The following is an 18,871-nucleotide window of genomic DNA, read 5'->3' as shown; positions in this document are numbered from 1 at the left end:
GGTAACATGCACATCTTATACGCACAAATGAATACCTGTTAGTCCTCAAACAGAGAGAAGTGCCTATGATTTCAATAGGGCTAGTAGTGCCGGCAATAATTTTCTATGTGCAAGGTCTAGTGAAGTAAAAACAACACAGGGCCTCCACTGACTGACTCATCCAACACTTGGACGGATATATATGCAGTCAAGTTGTGGTGTACCTGGTCGAGTCCTGGCCCTTATGATCATAATCACCCAACTGCTCTGTGATATAGGGCAACACTCAAAATGCGCAAACAGTTGGCTGTAAGTGTAAACAACTGTCTGAGATTCTTGGAATTGTGGGGCTACTGTTTTAGTTAGCCTTATGTGATTGTAAAGAAAAGTAATCTGGCGTTTGTTTTATATGTGGCCAATACTTTCTCTCTCTCTCTCTCTCTCTCTCTCTATATATATATATATATATATGGAGCAATTAAAATTGCAATTACATCTCAATTGCTTTCTCTTTGCTACAGGTTCAGCAACCTGTTCTTATTTATCCCGGAGCATACCGGAAAGTTACCATTGAGCTTAAGGTTAGCTTTCCTTGATTAGATTCCACTCTAAATAGGATGCATTTTTCTATGTCTATTACCCTATTTCTGCTTGTAGTTGTGTGATTTTTGTTATTTGTGTGCAGATTAATCACTTGGCTGTAAATGCTCTTTTGAAGAGCAGCCAGATTAATGAGATGGAAGGAGGCACTATACTTGGTTTTGACCTGGATAGTCATTCAGGAGGGCAGTTTGCTAATGAACCCACTGGTCTTGATGATGCCATCTCCTGTGCACCTGCTTTTCGTGCTCTAAAACAATTGATACAAAGATGTATTTCAGATGCAGTCACATCTGGAAACCGTTTTGCTGATGTGCTATTGCAAAATCTTTATCGGTGGCTTTGCAGGTTTTAATTTGTAACTCCATTTTATTTTTCATTGTCTTGCACACAAGCTGCAGCTTTTCAGTAAAATCTTCTGTTTTAAATTGCAGCCCACACTCAAAACTTCACGATCCCACGCTTCATCGTGTTCTACAGAAGGTATCTTCCTCTCTCTCTCTCTCTCTCTCTCTCTCTCTCCGTACCCCCCCAAAAATTGGTGGCTTCATCTCTGTCTCTCTCTCTCTCTCTCTCTCTCCGTACCCCCCCAAAAAAACAAAAAAATCTTGTTCACTGTCAATGGTTTTGAATATTTGATGAATAGCACTGGCCAGTCCAATTTAGTCATAGGATTATTTCCCAATGAGTATTGATCATTATTATGAATAATCGTGCAACTTGGTTGTTTTTATAATTTGTTGGATAAAAATTATTTTGGGCAGGTCATGCGGAAGGTGTTTGCACTATTATTGGCTGAATTCCGCAAGTTAGGTGCTTCCATCATCTATGCAGATTTCTCTAAGGTTATCATAGATACTGGAAAACTAGATTTATCATCAGCCCAAGGTTACTGTGATTGCCTATTGAAAGCATTGCAGTCCAGGTAAGTTGAAATCTATTAATGGAAAATGACTAACTTTTTTCCTTCACATCCAAGTTTTCTAATTAGGTGCTCCTGTTTCTGTAGAGATCTTTTTGAATGGATTGTGCTTGAACCTCTGCGCTTTTGGCACTCATTGCTCTTTATGGATCAGGTTTGCTAACTTTATGTGAATTGCTTACTTCATTTTATCATGATGGCATGCATGCACCATTTGGTCTTAGTAATAAATGTGAATTGTTATCAAGATACTATCACTAAGAGCTGGTTTTATCAGTTTATCTTAAATTATCAGAAATCAAGTTTTTCTTCTTTTTAAATAATTTTTTGATAAGTTAATTAGAGATTCTAATGTTAAATATTTTTGTTATATTTTATGAAAATTTTTCTGTTTCACGAAGAGCATATAAAAAGTATTTTAATGTAACTAGCTGTACCATATGGTTTCATGTGTTCCCCTTTTCCATTTATTCCTAATTTTCAGTAAATTTATAAAACCTTCCTGCAAATAATATGTGGTTTCATGCAACCGCATATTAAATTATCAGTCATCAGTAGACCTTCAAAATACTTTGTATTTTAAATTTATTGGTTTATACCTGAAGTTTTTAATGGATATTTGAAAAGATTTCGTGATAAAATACCTGTAAAAATGACTTATCAGCTGTCATTGTTATTAAGTATTAGGTATGGTAAAGCACAAAGATATCTTATTATTCTATTTATTTTTTCCATAAATCATAATGTTTATAAATATCATATTGTATGTAACAAATATGTAGTTTAAAGTATTCACTCTTTGTCTTGGATAAATATTGTCATGTATTTATATTACATAATTATGCTGTTGTTGCAAGTTTCAAAGGGTTTCCATCTTTAGTGACAATACGGTACGTTGAGACTAGATAATTATCCACATATTGTAGGGATCAGGCGTTCTATTTGTTCGGTGTAAAAATTCACATGAGAAGTCATGCTGATTTCTTGTAACCATTTTTGCACTGATATTTATGTTCTATTTTCTTCATACTTTACAGTACAACTATGGTGGGATTCAGGCAAAAGTTCCCAACGGAATTCCCGAGGATGTGTCTAGTACACCTAACCTAAATGCGGATTATGGGAGTCAACTAGATATCATTTCAAGTTGGAATATAGCTGAATACTTACCTAAGGCAACTCAGGTTTGTCAATTGAACTTTGTAATGTTTTTTTTTTTTACTTAATATGGAGCTTTTGAAAAAATTGTTAAACCTTAATCAATTGCTTCATATTTCCCGTTTCCTTTGTATTGTCACTGATCTGAACAATGCTGGAGCATTCTAGCCAATTTGTTTGCATAGAACTGATGTGCAAAATTGTAGAACCTCCCAAATCACAAAAAACATCAATACTTGACAATGTCGCATCGCATTAGAAGGAAACAAAAACCTTGGAGTCGAAATGGTATTAGGCTGCCCTCCCAATGTGAAACTTCTTTCCATAAGCAAGAACTGAAATATTTAGTTTTCAATTCATTGTGGTGAAAGCAATCTGAATGTCAGTTCTGATATTTTTTTTACTAGGAAATATAAAAACTTATGGAGTTTCTCCAATCAACTGGAAAATATTTCTATTGATTCATGCATGCAGAACTTTGATTGTTGCATTGGGTGTGTTATGATTCAGTGAATGATGGATCCAAGTTGTGTTGGGTCATTGGGTTTTTGGGACTCAGGCCATCTGTTAACTTTTTAATAAGCTTAAATTTTTGACACTTCATCGATATAATTCTAGATGCCCATTGCCTCTTACTGGGGAATTATGGAGCTTATCCACCCCGTGACTCAGTTTTTCTAACAAAAAACTGCCTATATGCACAGGATTACTTCATCCTGATTGTCTCTGAGTTCATCTATGAGCCATGGAAGGAGCAAGCTGCAATTAGAGCAGCCTCGAGGAATGGTAGTTTCTGTACTCCATCAGTTACACTTTCAGCCACTGAAACTTACGAAACCCAGGTCACTGAATTTCTCAAAAAAAAGGTATTGATAAACCATTTGTGATTCAAGCCTGTTAGTGAATGTTCAATCTTCTTTTTTTTGGCTTTTTTTTCTTCTAATTACAAGTGAATCCTCACCATACAAGAAACCCTCGCTCTTTTCTTTCAGATTAGCTCTTATTTCTTAAGAAAGGTTCTTGGATTCATTCATGATATTAATCGCCACATCAAGGGAAAGAAAGATATCATAGACGAATCCATATCTCATGGATTTCCACCGCTTGCTGGTTCTCACATTCATATAGGGGATCCTGCATTAGAATTTATCAAGCATGTCTGCAAGGTTCTTGCCCTTGATCAGCACGTCCAGCATGACGTTCTGGTAAGTACATCGTATTTGGCACTTGGCAATAGTTTCTTTGCTTCTGTTTGTTTTAGCAGCTGCATAGTTGTTTTCTTTTTTCTTTATGGAATTTCCATAGATAGGTGTGCTTCTATTTTGTTCAACAGCCACAAAATATGAGAAAAGGAGTTTTAAATTTGGACAGTCTCAAACTCCTCTTTCTCAAATCTTGGAGTAGACAGCTACTAGGTAACCTCCACGCTCCAAAAGAACCCCTTCTTGTGACTATCAACCATTGGGATCTGATAGAGGAGCCCTCAACCCAAATGAAATCCATCAAGAAGGAAGAAATTTATTGGGCCAGTGATCGAGGGGTAAGTGGCTCAAATGCGGAGACCTTAACACGGCCTTTCTTCCACAAAACTCCCTATTGTAGGAGAAGAGACAATACCATCTCCCAGTTAGCAGTTGATGGTGCTGTCCTTGACCGACCCCCACCCTCCCCTGGTGGAGAAAGCCATTGTTGACTTCTTCACATAGCTTTTCAATCCCCAACCAAACCTACCCCTAAGGTGGATTGTCTTTCCAGTCCATCCTGCTAGACAAAGATCTCTGGCTGAAACGTCCGTTCTCCGAAAACGAAATCCTCAAAGCCATCTCTGAGCTCGGACAAGACCGGGCCCCAGGACCTGGCGGCTTCCCCATAGCCCTTCTCAAAACCTTTTGGGAACACCTTGGACCCGACGTACTCTCATTCTTTGAGATGTTCCATGAGAGGGGTTATCAACAAAGGAATGAATGCCACTTTCATCGCCCTTGTTCCCAAAGTGGAAGGGGCTGAAAAACTCAAAGACTTCAGACCAATAAGCTTGATAAACAGTTCCTACAAAATTCTGGCCAAGGTCTTGGCCTCCAGACTCAAGGAGGTACTAGGGTGGGTGACATTCCCCATGAAGGGGCTTTTGTGAAAGACTGCCAAATATTAGATGGAGCCCTTGTTGCACAAGAGTGTACACATTCTAGAACCAAATCCAAAACCCTGGGCCTCCTATAAAATTGGATGGGGAAGGGGCCCATGACCATGTCAACTGCGAAAGTGGATTCGGGCTTGCATCTCCCATCCCTTCTTTTCCATCCTCATCAATGGAACCCTAATGGGCCTCTTCCTTTCCTCTAGGGGTCTCTGCCAAGGGAACCCCCTGTCTCCCTTCCACTTTGCCATTGTGGCTGAGGTTTTCAGCATGTGGCCAAAATGTACCACCATAGCCTCTTGGAGGGTTTCAAAATTAGCAACGGAGGCTCTGTGATCTCACACCTACAATATGCTAACAACACTCTACTTTTTTGTGGGGCCTCCAAGCAGCAGGTCGTCTCACTCCTCTTCCTCAAGTGCTTTGTGCTAGCCACTGGCTTTAGGGTGAATTTGGCCAAGTAAAACATGATAGGTATTGCCCTTGAGCCACACAAGCAACCCAGAATCTAGCTGACAGATGGGGCTGTGCAGTGCAGTGGACAACCTGCTGTCTTCTCATTTGGGCCTCCCTCTTCACCATGGCAAGCCTAAACATAGGCAATGGGGGCGAATTATCGACAAATTTGACCGCAAATTGGTCACTTGGAAAGGGAGATTCTTTTCCCAAGCAGGTAGAGTAACCCTCATTAAGGCTACTCTTTCCAATGTTCCCATCTTCCAAATATCCCTCTTCCTAATGCCTGCCTCTATAGCCTCTCGCTTCGAGCGACTCATGCGGAACTTTATGTGGTCTAGAGATGGGTAATCCAGGAAGTACCATCTTATCTTATGGACCATAGTTTTCAAACCTATGTCCCAAGGTGGCCTGGGATCCGACTCTTAAACAGAACAACCTGGCCTTGTTGGGAAAATGGTGGTGGTGTTTGACCACTTGTGGCAAATTGTGATACGGTACAACTATTAACTATACTAATCCCTTTGGTTGCCCCATGGCACTGCCTACTATTCACCCTCTTGGAGATGAATACTGCACTGCTGATACCCCACATTTGATTGCATGCAAGGGCGGCCAACATAATTAACTTTTGGTCCAACCTTTGGATAGGCCATAGCCCCCTAAGAGATCACTTTCCTAATCTGTTCGGCCTCGCCAAAGACAACAACGCCTCAGTTGCGGACCTACTCCAAATGGCAGGCACCACTCGCTCCTGGAATCTAAATTTTAGAAGACACCTCCGCGAAGGAGAGGTCGCAGCATTCCTTGAACTCTCAGCCCTTCTACACTGTCTACCTCCCTCCCCATGGCGACAAAATCATATGGTCCTTTACTGGATGGCACATTCGCCGACTTCTTATTTTACCGCAAACTCCACCTCCCCTCGCTTCAACCTTCTCCCCTTCCATTGTCACGATAGCTTGGCTCTTCTTCATCCCACCTAAAATCCAGGTATTCAACTGGATCGCCCTCTTTCTGTGAGTGGGTCTCGACGGCCGACCAATTGCAAAAAAGGGAAATGACCATTTCTAACCGCTCTGTGATGTCTACTGCTGATGGGAAAACAAATTCTCACCTCTTCATCTACTGCAGCTTAGGCAGCAAACCGTGGAAAGACCTACTACTACTATTTAATTGGTCTTGGGTTACTCCTAGGTCAGTACCCTACTTGTTCGAATATACAAAGTTCCTCCCATGGGCCAAATCAGGCATTCTGCTCTGGAAGTCCTCAGTAGTGGCTATTTTGTGGGCCATTTGGATAGAGCGCAACAACCTTGTTTTCCGAGGCTGCGTTACCCCTCTCCACACCTTGAGGGACAACATCAAGTCTATGGTAATTTTTTGGGCCTCGAACCATAGTAGCTTCAAACACTATCAGCCTCAGACTTCCACCTTAACTGGTAGTCACTCCTCTCTCTTAGGCGAATTGCATCCCTCGCGTGCCCCTTTGACGACCTCAGGAACTGGGCTAAACCAAACTTAATTTCCGGTTGCTTGCTTGGCAAACTAGGACCGGCCAGCATTGGGGGCATCTTCATAAAGCACGACGGCCTCTCCCTATTCTCTTTCGCGAAGCCTATCGGTTGAGCTGACTCCACTATTGTGGAAGCTCTCGCCCCCTTGGAAGGTCTCAAAAATTTCAATCCTCATGGGGCGAACTAGTCATGGAAGGAGACTCTAGAAATGTGATCCTGTGGGCCTCAGGGGAGGAGACACCCCCTTGGAGACTCGCTCATGTTTTTTACGAGATCTTTGACATATGCAGGCATATTCACGTTTCATGGACGCATACTTGGCAAGAGGCAAACCATGTGGCTGATGCTCTTGCTAGGGAAGGTGCTTAAATTTCTACTGCTTCTGGATTCTTGGTCAATCACTATATAATTTTTTGACCCCTACCACCCCCCCGGTGGTTTTTGTATAGAGCTCCCGACTTGTGGGCAGCCTATTTTTGGATACCTTGTACAACCTTACTTTATGCAATTCAATAGTGACCACTTTAAAAAATGACAAATGCAATCCATGTGCCAACCTGGTACTTAAAATTTAACATTTCCCACATGGGAAAAAAGTAGGAGCCTAGCAAGTAGAAAGTAGAGGTTTCTTGTTTTATGCAAGAAAATTTGATAACCCAGCTGACCCTCGGAGCTATGGGTTTCTACTTCTAAGAAAATTTATCTCTGTTTCTTGCAGCCTTGAGCAATTCACATATTACCAAGATTTCCCAAAAGCTTCAATGATTTGTGATAAATAACATGAGATATGGCTGGATATAGATGAGTTTAAGAGAAAAAACTGATGAAATAATGGTGTGCTTGCATTTTTTCCCTCTGTTCTGCAGGTGATGAAGAAAAATCTGTTAAAATTGATAAGAGTGAAAGAGTTTGCTCCAGAAGCGCAATATCGTGATCCATGCTTGTCGTTCACACTGCCCAATGTGATTTGCAGGTATGTTGGATATGTACATGGTATTAAACAGATGCGTGTGTATGAGAGATTCTCATATATTCATTTTGCAGCTACTGTAACGACTGTCGGGACCTTGATATATGCCGTGATGCGATGCTTCTTGATAGAGACTGGCGCTGTGCAGTGCCCCAGTGTGGGCAACCCTACAACCGTGAAGAGATAGAGAATACCCTCATTCAAATAGTGAGGCAAAGGGAACATCTCTATCATTTACAAGACCTCGTATGCGTAAGGTGCCGTGGAGTCAAGGGTGCCCATTTAGCTGAACAATGTGAGTGTGGAGGATTTTTCCGATGCTTTGAAGATGCTACAGAGTTCAAGGCTAAAATGCAGGTGTTCCTTAACATAGCAATGTATCATCAGTTCCCTATCCTTGGGGAGTTTGTATCTTGGATTATGGAAATCGGATGAGTCCCCAATACCTTCCACTTTTTTCAATTCTTTTAGATTGAATTTGTGCATGTGTTATATATGAAATTTGTATTTGTAAATTAATAGAAGTGTAAAAGCTTGTGCCTTTCATCCAGTGTCCTTGAATTTTAAGAATAGACCCCACCTGGTTTAAATGGAGGGAGCTAATAACTGATTCTTAATATTCTTTCTCTCTCTCTCAAACACACATTTAGCAATTTTTCTAAATTCTCCTGAAATACCAAATCCAATAAAAGAACCAACTAAAAAATGCCTGTGAATGCAATTGGGACCAAATCCACATCATTTCTCAACAAGGGTTCAAAGATTAATAAGAGAAACCAGAAATGTAGTAGTGATATTACAACGTTGGCAGCATATCTAGAAACTAATTGTTGTATTGACCACATGAGTGTGCCACAGAACCTAGAGGTGAAGAGCAAGAAACCGTAGAGCGAGAAGGAGATGGTGTTTGGGATCCTTTCGGGGAGAGAGAAACATATTCTAAAGCCTGGATTCTCAACTCCAAAGGATAGTCCGCAACACACCCTATTCTAGGACCAAGCCCTGTGGTCCATTTCAATGAAAGCTGGTTTCCAAGCTGATAAGATCTTGCTGCTTTCTTTGAATTGATCCTTTGAAGTATTGCCTTCTGTGGAACATCTGGCTTAGGGCTTTGGAGGCCTCCTGATAGGGTTCTTTTATAGGAGTTTTCTCTCGCTTCCCCGATTCTTGGTGTTTCGGGTTGAATGACTAGTGTTAGATCAGGTGGTGGTTGGGCTTGGGCTTTAGATATTTGGGTTTCACTCTCATGGCCCTCGAGTTGAGCTATGGGTTTGAACCCTTCGGTTCCTCTCTCATCAGAAACCACGGATTGGGTCTCTTCGGGAGCTGATGCAACCTCGAGATCGAGGTTTAGGAGGCATCCTGAAATATAGTGACTTTCTCTCTCTTTGTCAACTTTTGATGTTTCGGATTGAAGAACGACAGTCTGATCTGGTGGTGCTTCGGTTTCTGTCTCATCAAGACGTGTCTTATCACGTTTGATCTTCTTCTTTGTAGCCCTGCCGCTCTCTTCCTGGCTTTCTTCGTCTGTGGATGAGCAATCCTGAAAATTATGAATAATTGTCATTCAAATTGGACAAAATGAGAGAGAGAGAGAGAGAGAGAGAAACATACGTGTATCTCAATTTCATCTGGGTTGACTCCATTTTCTCTGAGAAATGTTATAAAGACATTGAGGTTCTTATCAGATGGAAGGTAGTGCCCGCTACAATCACAGATGTACTGCAACCAATGCAATATTTATGTGTGAGAGAGAGAGATAATAAGCATATGCCTAATAAAAGATCAAAATATGACAAGAAATGTACAGTTGCAGTTCTCAGTCTTAGTTTCAGCATCAATACTCAACCTTAAGGACGCCATTCTCAGTCTTAATTCTTCCAGCTGCTAGCGTAGTGCCTCCTGCTAAGAAGCTCGAGTGATGAAATTTCCCCTTCTCTTTCTGGATGCAAAGACTAACATTGTTTGAGAGAGAGAGAGAGAGAGAGAGAGAGAGAGAGAGAGAGAGAGAGAGAGAGATATGACTTTGAACAGTGGGGATAGAAGAAAAAATATAACAAACAGAAGAATATTTTAAAAAACAGAGAGATAACATTGAAGAGTTATTAGAGGATAGTAAGAAGAGTATACATATATGAGAGTAAATGCATACCCGACCAGCATAGATACTTTTAGATGTGCTCATCACAAATATCCATTTGACTTCTTCAGGTTCTTTGCTTGTATCCAAAAGCTCCCCTGTTTGCTTGTGCACGATTTTACCATCAACGGGAACATACTCATAATGCATCCTCTCTTTCTGAACCATGAACCCCCGCACAAACGAAAAAAACAAAGTAAGCTCAGTTTCAAGATGGAAGTGTTAGAATTGAATGAAATTTCTAATGAAATCTGTCACACACACACACCTGCATGAGTGAAAACACACACCAACTGTAATATTTGGACATACGAGTTAAAATGTTGGGTATATTCTCTTTCTGAAAATTGAATACTCAAAAAAGAAAAGAGAAAGAAAACACAAGTTTAGTTTCAAGATACTAGGTGTCAAGATTAAATGAAATCTCCCCCTCCCTCCTTTTTCTCTCTTCCTCACACACACACACATACAAACATGGTGAGACTCTAAGATGAGGGTCTCAAAAATGTGATACCAAAAACATTTCAAGAAGCAATCTTTTCTTTTTGTTTGGATAAATGCAAAAAATAGTAGGAATTTTTTATAGAAAAACAAAATATTTTCTATGTTTTTGCACATAATATAATATAATTTACACGTGTGTATACCTACAATCATATGATCTTTGATTAGATGGTTGGGAGCGAGCAGAGAACATTATATGAGCTGGTGCTAATCATGTTTATTAAACCATAATTAATGGGCAGTATTATTGTCATCTCACTCTTAGCCATTTAATTAAAATATGATGACTAGATATGTTCTGATAAGTGAAAACTATAGGTGCAGAAACATATAGAAAGCTTGCCTCAAGAAATGGCTAAAACAATTTAAGAATCTTTCCTGGTCAAATTCTTGGTACAATGTGAACTTACAGGACCGAGGTATTTGATACAATGTTTTCTGAGCTTTGATCTCGGGCACTCTTGAAGGTCAACATCTTGGCCATCCCCAATATCCAGCCTGCACAAAGAAAACAATTAAGCCCTGTGAATTTGATTGGTAAATAAAAAACCTGTCAGGTTGACTTGGGAATCGCTCGAGTCGACCCGGATCAGGACCCTAGAAAATCCGTCGCTTTGGGCTTCAGACTAAGCCTCCAGCTTGACAGATTCTCCTACCGACTCGGGCTCGGACCCTGGTAAGTCTGAGTCCCAGTCTGCATATTTAAACATCGATTTTGATAGTCATCGCCTCATAATATTATCGTGCTACTCTCTCTCTTGTTTTATTCCTACTCTGCAATTTTTCCTTTCTCTCTTGGTTTCCTCATACTCTGCAATTCTCTCTTTCCTCTCGTTTAATTCATACTCTGCAATTTTGATCTCTCCCTCCCCCCCCTCTCTCTCGCCTGTTTTATGCATACTCTGCAATTTCTCAATTAACAAAATCCCAAGTCTAAAACCAGAGAAAGTAAAGGAACTCACCAGAAGAAAAATGGCTGGCCTGAGTTGCTTTTACACCATTCATCATAATAATAATGCAAGCTATGTCCATAACGATGGCGAGGATCAATCTGAATCCATTGGCCCAAAACAAAATCCAGGAACAACTAAGTGACAAATAAATGTTCTCGTGAAAAAGAAAGAAACAGAGAACCAGGTTTTTTTATTTTGGGGTAATTAACAGAGAACCAGGTTACCTACCCAAAAGACGATAGATGCAAGCTCTTTAGATAAAAAAGAACACAGTATAGAAATGAAAAAGGAGAAGAAGAGGCAAAACTTACAGCCTCGATCCAGTGCCAGAAAGCCAATTGCAGGGCTTTTTCGTCTTCGGATAATCCCTTTCCCACCTGTAAAACAAAGTTCTATCATCCTCTTAAACTAAAGAGGAAAGAGATCTAGCGCGAGAGAGAGAGAGAGAGAGAGAGAGAGAGAGAGAGAGGAAATTTACAGGAGTAGGCCCTTTGGTATCGGTTAAAATATGATTTTGTGAAAAAACTCACTTCCATTTTAGCCTCATTTTTTTTTTCTTAAAAAGGAAAGGAGAAGAGAGATGTAAAAATTGTCCTCAACTTCTTATTCTCACATAATTCAGAAGAAACAGGTATGTGTGTGTGTGTGAGTGTGTGTGAGAGAGAGAGAGAGAGAGAGAGAGAGAGATACCTTAGAAGCATTGAGACTGACCCGTGACCAGCGAGAAACAGCAGTTTCATGTTTATTGAAATTGAAGAAGGAAACAGTACTGTAATTTAGGCGAGCAAAGTCGATCGCTTGCCACCTTAAACATTACAAGAAAAATATTTAGAGAAAGAGATAGCATGAATCAGAGAGAAAGGAGAGAAACAGCAAAGAAATGGAGAAACACTGGTTAGAAGGAATACAGAAACAGAGGTGAAGGAGAGGGAGGTTGCAGATGCACCTGGAGAGAGAAGTACCATATGCTTTTACAGTGGAGAGAGAGAAGTACCATATACTTTTACAGTGGAGAGAGAGAGAACGGAATGAAGCACAGGGGAAGGAGTGAGAAGCAGAGTGCGAGAGCTGAAACAGAGAACAGGGGGATGAGAGAGAACAATAAAAAATATAGAGAGAGAGCCAGGACTTGAAGCAGTAGTGGAGTAGGAAAGTATTAGAGAGAGAGAGAGAGAGAGAGAGAGCAGTGAAAGACCTGGAGAGAGATCAAGGACATGAAATGAGGAACAAGAGAGAAATGGCGATGAAAGGAGAAGATATGAAGTACCAGAGAGATCGAGGAGAGAGAAAGCACTGTACAGAGAGCAGGGAGAGGATGGGGTAAGAGAAAATAAGAAGTAAATAGAGGAGAGAGAAAGTACCACAGAGACAGCAAGGAGAGGATGAGGGGAGAGAAAGTACCTGAAAGAAAATGCAAGAAAAGAGAGAAAATACCAGAGCTCTTCGGCCACAACAGCAGAGTCAGCAAGCCTACGCCTTGTTCGATAGCTCTTATACACCTTCTGCAACTTCACAGCTGCTTCATTGGTTTTCTCCCCTGAGCCCTGCTCCATTGTTTCAGAGACCTCAGCTGCTGGAGACTTTAGGGTAAATTGCGAGCACCCCAAGTGGAGATCATGTGGAGCAGGAAGCGTAACAGTGCCGACCTCCATTAACACCTGTTTTAGAGAGAGAAACAGTGGTTCTAGAGAGAGAAAGCTCGTCCTGTATTACAGAGGCGAAGGGGCAGCTCAGTCCTTTTCCTGTTTTGCAGAGCCGGAGGAGGAGGTGAACCTACCCTGTTGTTTAGAGAGAGAAATGGACAACACAGATTTTTATGGTGGTTTAGAGAGAGAGAGAGTTTTAGAGAGAGAAAATGTGGGCCCCAAGGGCCCCTGTATTGGAGCTCGATCAACCCTGTTTTAGAGAGAGAAAGGGAGAGGTAACTCTCACTCGTTCTAGAGAGAGAAACTCAGACAAGGCCGACGGATAAAGAAACAGTCAATCATATTTATTTTTGAGAGAGAGTGAGAGACATTGCTCTGCTTATTATAGTGCTTTAGACACAGACGGATGGTTCCAGTGGCTGACTCACAGTGGGGTTTTGGGGCATTAAAATTTTTTATTTTATTTATAAAATCTTATTATTGGTATTATTAAATTACAATTATTACATGGAGTTTTTTGTCCTTATAATTTGTGGTTTTATTCGTACTATATTTAATTCAAGAATTAGGATCCCACCAGCCTTATATACACAAAATTAGACATTTATGCTATTTATAATCTTATATTATTTTTAGAAAAATACTATTGGTAGTTATGCATTTCACTTGTTAGATGGAGCTTTTTGTCCTTGTATTTTGTGGTTTTATTCTCTATATATTTAATTCGAGTATTAAAATCCCACCTCTTTCATGATCGCAATAGTATGTGATACATTTTATATTTGTTAGTGTACTAAAATTTCATTGGTTATAGAAAAAGAATAAGTTGTTGTGGAGCTGCGGTTTTCTAAACAGGCAGCTAAGATGCCCCGATCTTGTTGGAAACTACTGCCGAAATGTTGTCATATTTATTATCTCAACTTTGATGATTATGGATTAAAAAAAAAAAAGATTTTAAACTTTAAAAATAGCATACATTGCATATTATTTGAATCATCATTTTCTAAATATTCATAAATTTTCCTAAATTTGCACAAGTTTTGAAGTTTCGGACTTTGTAGCAAACAAGATTTTCAAGCCATCATAAGAATTTATTGATTCCATAGCTGCAATTTTTAGCACAATTATGAGGTACACCTCTCTATTATCATAATAAGGCAGCCTCACACCCTTCATAATTCTTTCAAACACAAACACACGAGAAAAAATTTATATAAGTTTTCAACCTTATACTATTGAAGTAAGGTCCACCAGAAACAAACATTTACCCCAACTAAGTGAGGTTTGTATAAACTTTATGTTGCCACCCCCAACAATCTAATATTAATTATAAAATATTTCCTTTTTAATGAAATTAAAGCCTGTCATATGGGCCCATTAACTACTTACTCTCTAATTATAATGTCAAAATTGTTAGACTTGTGGGTTTGATCCACCCTTGCCTTTTCTTTAGCCCATCAAAGTGGTAGTGAGTGAGAGAGAGGAGAGAGAGAAAGTGATAATGTGAGGCTTTGCATTTATGCAGGAGAGAGAAAGGGTCTTCATGTAGCTAAAAATGGCACATTTTTGACTTTAATCCCAAAGTAGAGAGAGAGATGGAGACTTCTTCAATATAGCGCCACATAATAAGACTTCAATGAACGGTTCTAAAGTTTAAATGGGGTGGTAATGGGCCGGCGTCCGGCACGGCCGGTCATCCTGGCCCTAAAAAACTAGAGCCTAGGTCATAAAATGTGACCCGAACAATGAGCAAAGGCTAAGCAACCACAGCCTAAAGGTAGGGCCCAGGCCTTTTTGGCCAGGTCTAAGACCAGGCCGGCCTAGGCCCATTGCCACCTAGACTAAACTTGCTCATGCCTGTAAGTGTGAGGGGTTAGAGATTGCTACTACAAATATTTGATCACTATTTATTATTGTTTCACAATTTTTTTTATTTGTTGTGGTAGTTCTAACTCTTTCATACCAACAAACCGACGTTGTTTTTCTGAGTAGTGTTCTTTAATGATAAAGTACATCATAATTTTTAGCCCAACATTATTTATTTTAAACAATGTCTTTTCAATGACAAAGCATATCACAAAAATTAGTTGTTTTTGGTGAGGTGGGAACCATTCTTAGTCATTAAATATGAAATCTATTGGCAATTGGGAGTGTCCTTGAGCTCAAAATTTTAATTTTTTAAATTTTTTTTATAAAGTATGAAAAATTATTCAATCTAATATTTGACAGTTAAGAATACTTATAATCACTTATACCTAATATTGTAATGTACATATTCTTCTAAATTAGGGTGTGGTTTCTATAAGGTTGCGACCTTAAACAATCCAAATAAAGTTGTCAAAAAAATCTTAGGATGGCTTTGTAATTTATTTTTATCTCTACTAATCAATTTTTAAATTTAAAAAATGATTCAAATCAAGTATATTTATAAACGAATAAAATTTTTAAAAACAGACCATCTTGATAATGTGTTACAAGATGCGATAATATGTTGCACGATGAACTATTTTTTAAACTCGAAATCTTTATTTTTTCATATAACATAAATTTCAACGTCGATACGATCAATTAGAGCCAGTATCAAAACAATATTTTTTTAATAAATTTTGAGGTACAGCTTCTTATTTTCATCTTTTAAGGTTGCAATCCAATATAAACTTTTTCCTTTAAATTATCTTTTACCTCCTAGTTTTGTGTGCTGGGCGTTGAATAAAGAGGTCAGTATGTCATCAGTGGACGGACCTCGGGAATTTTGGACATTACGTCAACCACGTGGTACTTCTTTAGTATTTAATTTCGACCTTTTGTTTTATTCAAAATTGACGAAGTTACGTAGAATATTCTTACTAACGCAGCGGTAAATTGTGTTAAACGAGGACTATTGACCTTTATATTAAGTAAGCCAAAAATACTAGGCAAATTATTTAGCCAACATTTTTTATCTGTCTCCCTCTATATATGTATATAGCAGGACACGTGTGGCAATGGACCGGGACCCGACCCAAATCCGAGTATGGGTTTCAGAATTGGACTCGACTGATCGGGTTAGGGTCTGAATAATGGACCAAACAGTAGTGGGGTATGGGTTTGGGTACATAAATTTTTTCTGGTTTGATTGGACCGGACTCGAGTCATTGCCTCCCTTGCCAGTAGATTTTTTTTAGTGGTGTAGACACCCTAGCGGCTGGGCCAATGGGTCCTAGCCCAATTCTAATCTTGGCCCTGTTTGGGCAAGGCCTCATAGACCTTGAAAAGAAAAATAAAAAACTAAGGGGGAAAAAGGACGCCTTGTAGGGATGCCCCGGCTGGCCCTCCCTTTTTGTGGCCCATGCCCAAAGAGCCACCTTGGCCTTCTCTCGAGCCATAATTTGTAGCACAAACCTTAATTTTTCAAGGCTAGGCCGATTAGGCTGGATCATTGCTAGCCTTAAAAACAAATTGTCTTACTTAATATTCAATGTAGTATTTAATATATCACCCGAAAGCAATGTTTGCTTCGGAGACTTCTTCGTTCTGATGAGAAAAATGAAGTAATTCGGTGCTTTGGCCAATTCGGGACAAGACTTATTTTTTTTAAAATTGAATATAAATAAATTAAATATTTATATATAAAAATATAAAATATTAAAAATACTTTTATATAAGCATTTCTTTTATGATCGAAACATACCTGAATTTGATTGAAACAGCCCAAAGCAGTATGAATTTGACCAAAGTGGTGGCACCTGGCTTCTCCTCGCTTCAGTTAATGCCTAAAATCCGAAGGCATTGATCTCTTCGGCTGAAGCAAAGCGAATTTGACAACATGGCCCAAAAGTCCACCTCTCTTTTTCTTTTCATCGAGCAATATAAGGACATGTAGTATTTGAACGGTCAAACACTTCTCACAATTATATATGTATTTGTGGGTGCAGTTTGTATAGAGCCTAGGTTCTAAACAATCAAATTAGAGCCTACTTTCAAATAGTATCGAAAAATGTGGTTTCACTACTAAAAATCTTTGTGATAGCCTTAAAATATATTTTCATATTTATTTATAAAGTTCAAAGCTTCAAAAATAGCGTAGATTGACAGATCTATGAAAACTTGAAAATCTTTAAAATTGACGGTCTAAAAATGCATTACAAAATACACTATTTCCAAAACTTGAAATCCATTTTTTTCTATTGTCCATGCATCTTGATGTCAAGATGATCAATTTGAAGATATTTGAGAATCAAATCAACCTCTTCTAGTTAACTTTTTGAGGTAGGGTCAAATTCGATTTGTTAGAGCCTCGGCTCTATACAAACTTTTCCCATTAGATATTGACACACATACATATTTATATAAGAGATTGTCTACAAATAGGACATTTATCTTTTGTATATAGATGTCACAATCATTCACACTCATTAGATGGCGCATTGGATAGCTCATTCTCATCACATTCTTTCAATTTTTAACTTACATTCTCACTATCTTGCTCGATTATGAGAAATCAGATCTACAAAATAACAAACTAGTCCAACAAAAATTAAGCATTCATGCATACCCACATAGCCAAGTAGCCAAATATTTTTTTATTTTATTTTATAATGTTCCAAAATTTTATTGCTAAATAAAAAAATTACAATCATCGAATCATAATAGAAAAATTATATCATTAGATACCACCAAAGAAGAGAGTGAAGTGCCCTTCTTGGCTTGAGCATCCGCCAATTCATTGGCTTCTCTGTAGACATAAAAAAAAAACTCTCAATAAACTTGCCAAATCTATAATGTGCAACCAACACTTACATAATTGTCATGGTACCCTCTGCTCCTTATATCAATTAATGATATTTAGATAGTCACCCTCCACCACACATAAATGACCCACCAATTTTTCTCTTATAAGTTTCAAACCTTGCAACAAAGAGGTCATTTCATATAATTATTACATTTCCTAAACAAATCCCTTGTCCTTAAAATATGACTAAATATTTATATAGTTATTATGATAAGAAAATAATAATATAGGATTGTCTAATTTTAATACAAAGAGGTCACAATTAGTTTTAGACAATAAATATAATATCAAATAGATTGGGATGTGCCATTGACCAGGCTTGAAGCTTAGATAAAATTTTCTTACTTATTATAGACCCCAAACTGTTGGATTTCGCATATGACCACTCGAGATAATTGATTTTCTTCTTACAATAAATATTGGACCATATGGTATACAATAACAGCTATAGATTTTCTTAATAAGATGCAATGAGGCCTAGACTTCCGTACTTGTTTGCATTATAAGGACGTCAGTCCCAAGGAAAAAGTTTATATAAGGTATCAACCTTACCATACTCGAGATGTATGGATGTAAAAAAAAAAAAAAAAAAAAAAAAAGAAAGAAAGAAAGAAAAAGACTTCAATTCTTGGAACTAATGCATCTTATGATTTATTACTTAGATTTCCAAGTGTTCATAGATATGTATGATCTACACGATTTTTGAATTTTAAAAATTTATAATTAAAAATAAAAATAAATTACCGGTTAATCACAAAGAGTGCCACACTAGACTAGCATCTTTCAGCACCATTTAGGGATGCACCTTACTTTAATGGAAAATGTTTTCATATAAGAGTTTAATTGTTTAAGGCCATAGTCTTATACTACCCTTCTCTATAAGAGTTGTTAAAATCTATGAACAAAAGAATTCAGGATTTCTAAAACTGGAATCTAGAGTCCAATATCATGTTTGGCACACAATATAAGGATGAAATCAAGGGTTTGTGAATACCCATTAAAATATGTCTTATAGATTTGGCAATCCAAAAAGAAAAAAGGGAAATCTATCTACATACCCATAAGGGATGAATTATTCAATATTCATAGGGGATGAACTATTAGTAGTAAACCTAATC

At 38.4% G+C, this 18,871-nt stretch overlaps 2 protein-coding genes across 7 annotated transcripts in view; one reads left to right on the top strand and one right to left on the bottom strand.

Annotated features, from left to right (window-relative positions):
• The window catches only part of LOC18441362 (DNA polymerase epsilon catalytic subunit A), a 49,280-nt gene extending 40,997 nt beyond the window's left edge, over positions 1–8,283 (top strand). For all 3 annotated transcript variants that reach the window (XM_088851983.1, XM_088851985.1, XM_088851984.1), the window contains 10 exons: positions 501–560; positions 665–927; positions 1,014–1,062; positions 1,344–1,504; positions 1,589–1,655; positions 2,539–2,685; positions 3,364–3,525; positions 3,652–3,864; positions 7,636–7,742; positions 7,814–8,283. In XM_088851983.1, the coding sequence (XP_088708109.1) occupies positions 501–560; positions 665–927; positions 1,014–1,062; positions 1,344–1,504; positions 1,589–1,655; positions 2,539–2,685; positions 3,364–3,525; positions 3,652–3,864; positions 7,636–7,742; positions 7,814–8,174 (1,590 nt within the window). In that variant the 3' untranslated portion in view covers positions 8,175–8,283. The remainder of the gene's footprint in view (positions 1–500; positions 561–664; positions 928–1,013; positions 1,063–1,343; positions 1,505–1,588; positions 1,656–2,538; positions 2,686–3,363; positions 3,526–3,651; positions 3,865–7,635; positions 7,743–7,813) is intronic.
• Positions 8,284–8,480: 197 nt separating this feature from the next.
• Positions 8,481–13,123, bottom strand: LOC18441364 (IQ domain-containing protein IQM3). 4 transcript variants are annotated; one of them, XM_088851986.1, is made up of 9 exons: positions 12,738–13,123; positions 12,027–12,141; positions 11,648–11,713; positions 11,346–11,434; positions 10,794–10,881; positions 9,892–10,038; positions 9,589–9,681; positions 9,354–9,461; positions 8,481–9,282 (listed from the first exon to the last, which is right to left on the bottom strand). In XM_088851986.1, the coding sequence occupies exons 1-9, from the start codon at positions 12,986–12,988 to the stop codon at positions 8,563–8,565; spliced, it is 1,677 nt and encodes a 558-aa protein (XP_088708112.1). In that variant the 5' UTR covers positions 12,989–13,123; the 3' UTR covers positions 8,481–8,562. The 4 variants fall into 4 exon arrangements, with proteins under 4 accessions (XP_088708112.1, XP_088708113.1, XP_006851545.1 ...); XM_088851987.1 differs by having other exon boundaries at positions 8,481–9,266; XM_006851482.4 differs by having other exon boundaries at positions 12,771–13,123.
• Positions 13,124–18,871: the final 5,748 nt, after the last annotated feature.

Source organism: Amborella trichopoda, chromosome 11 (genome assembly GCF_054954075.1).
Source record: "Amborella trichopoda isolate Santa Cruz 75 chromosome 11, AtrichopodaSantaCruz75HAP2 v2.0, whole genome shotgun sequence".
NCBI lineage: Eukaryota > Viridiplantae > Streptophyta > Magnoliopsida > Amborellales > Amborellaceae > Amborella > Amborella trichopoda.
Note: the sequence above shows the minus strand (reverse complement) of the source record. Positions and strands in the feature narration are given on the sequence as shown.

Excerpts from the sequence above, each read along its gene's own strand:
- LOC18441364 (XM_088851986.1), bottom strand. The coding sequence starts at position 12,988 with ATGGAGGTCGGCACTGTTACGCTTCCTGCTCCACATGATCTCCACTTG. Across the intron at positions 9,682-9,891 it reads AAAGTATCTATGCTGGTCGG|AAAGAGAAGGGGAAATTTCA; the intron begins GTATGCATTTAC and ends CTTTGCATCCAG. Across the intron at positions 9,283-9,353 it reads CAGATGAAATTGAGATACAC|GATTGCTCATCCACAGACGA; the intron begins GTATGTTTCTCT and ends CATAATTTTCAG.